The sequence below is a fragment of the Sinocyclocheilus grahami genome, unplaced genomic scaffold (genome assembly GCF_001515645.1).
Source record: "Sinocyclocheilus grahami isolate Dianchi unplaced genomic scaffold, SAMN03320097.WGS_v1.1 scaffold8894.1, whole genome shotgun sequence".
In the NCBI taxonomy this organism is placed as follows: Eukaryota; Metazoa; Chordata; class Actinopteri; order Cypriniformes; family Cyprinidae; genus Sinocyclocheilus; species Sinocyclocheilus grahami.
In genome coordinates, this window is record NW_015512283.1 from 7,845 (window position 1) to 9,083 (window position 1,239).

Consider the following 1,239-nt stretch of genomic DNA (forward strand, 5'->3'; position numbering starts at 1 on the left):
AAAAAAAACACAAAACACAATTCATAGAGCATTATTATTTTTACAATTTGAATAAATTATTAAAATGCTTTATGAATTCAACTGATCAGACACCCTTTTTGATATGTAAATAATCCATTAAAACAGAATCCAGGAAAATGAAAAAAGAAAACACAGAATTTGGGAAAAATTGCTTGTCAAAAGTAGTTCAACTGTCAAGACCAATCTTTACTTAGAACATGTGTCTCCATCACCTGTAGTTTCAGGATGAATTAGGGGGTCAGGAAGAAGAAGGACATGAGGAAGAAGAGGAAAAAGAGGAAGAGGAAAGTCCCCTGCAGGAGCCACCTGGCAATCTGGACAATATTCAGTATGTCCATCTGTAATTTCACAACCATCACATCATGTATACAACTGATATACAATTGCACTTTAAGGTGAAATGTTTACTGTGTTTAGGTATGAGGATCCATTAGCAGATGTCTTGAAGCAGCGATATCGTACAGTGCGGGAGCAGCTGGCGGCAGTGAAGAAACGGAAAGCTCTGTTGGAGAGTAAAGGAGTGTCAGTACCTCCACCCTGCCCTCAACGCCCCTCCAGCCCCATAACATCCTTGACCATGAACACAGCTCAGAAGCTACAGCTACAGCAGCAGATCCAGCAGGTCTAGAACGACTGATGCTTTCATTTGGTCAATTTAAAGAAGTGCTAACTTTTCTCAAATTAGTTTCTCCTTTGACTTTTCATTATTAGGTTCTTTATGTCTTTTAAGAGAAGTTTGGTTTTTTTTCAATAGCTGTGTTGTTTATCCTGCAGCACGTGCAGCTCCTCACGCAGGTGAACATGTTGTGCAGTTCGGTTAAAGGTCTGGAGACAGAGGCTTCAACAAGCAGACAGTTCTTGGTGAGACATGCACACATATTAGAGAAACACCCCATGATGTACACAGATATATGTTAGTTCTGTCGTTCTCTCTCTCTTTTTTCCATCGTACTCTCTCAGTTGGAGCTGCAGATGTTTGCCCAGCATGGAGACCAAACCTGCGGTCCAGTAGAGCATGGCTTCACCAGCATCTTCAAAGCCTGCAACCTTCAGGGTGCTATTTCTCTTCTGGAGGAACTAGATCAGTCACCCAAAGGAGACTCTACAGTCTCGAGTCCATGTTTCCCTGGTAATTTTTCTAAACATGCCTGTCCTTGCATAATTTACCAGGGATTCCGTGGGGTCTTAAAAAGTCTTAAATTTAGTTGTATCAAATTT

The 1,239-nt window shown here is 40.9% G+C and overlaps 1 protein-coding gene across 1 annotated transcript; it reads left to right on the top strand.

Annotated features, from left to right (window-relative positions):
* Window positions 1–239: 239 nt before the first annotated feature.
* On the top strand, window positions 240–1,167 carry LOC107578115 (GON-4-like protein; the record flags this gene model as incomplete). The annotated part of the gene is made up of 4 exons (XM_016264102.1): window positions 240–349; window positions 439–643; window positions 796–882; window positions 982–1,167. Coding segments are annotated over 4 exons (588 nt in total), but the record flags the coding sequence as incomplete, so codon positions are not given.
* Between the last annotated feature and the right edge of the window lie 72 nt (window positions 1,168–1,239).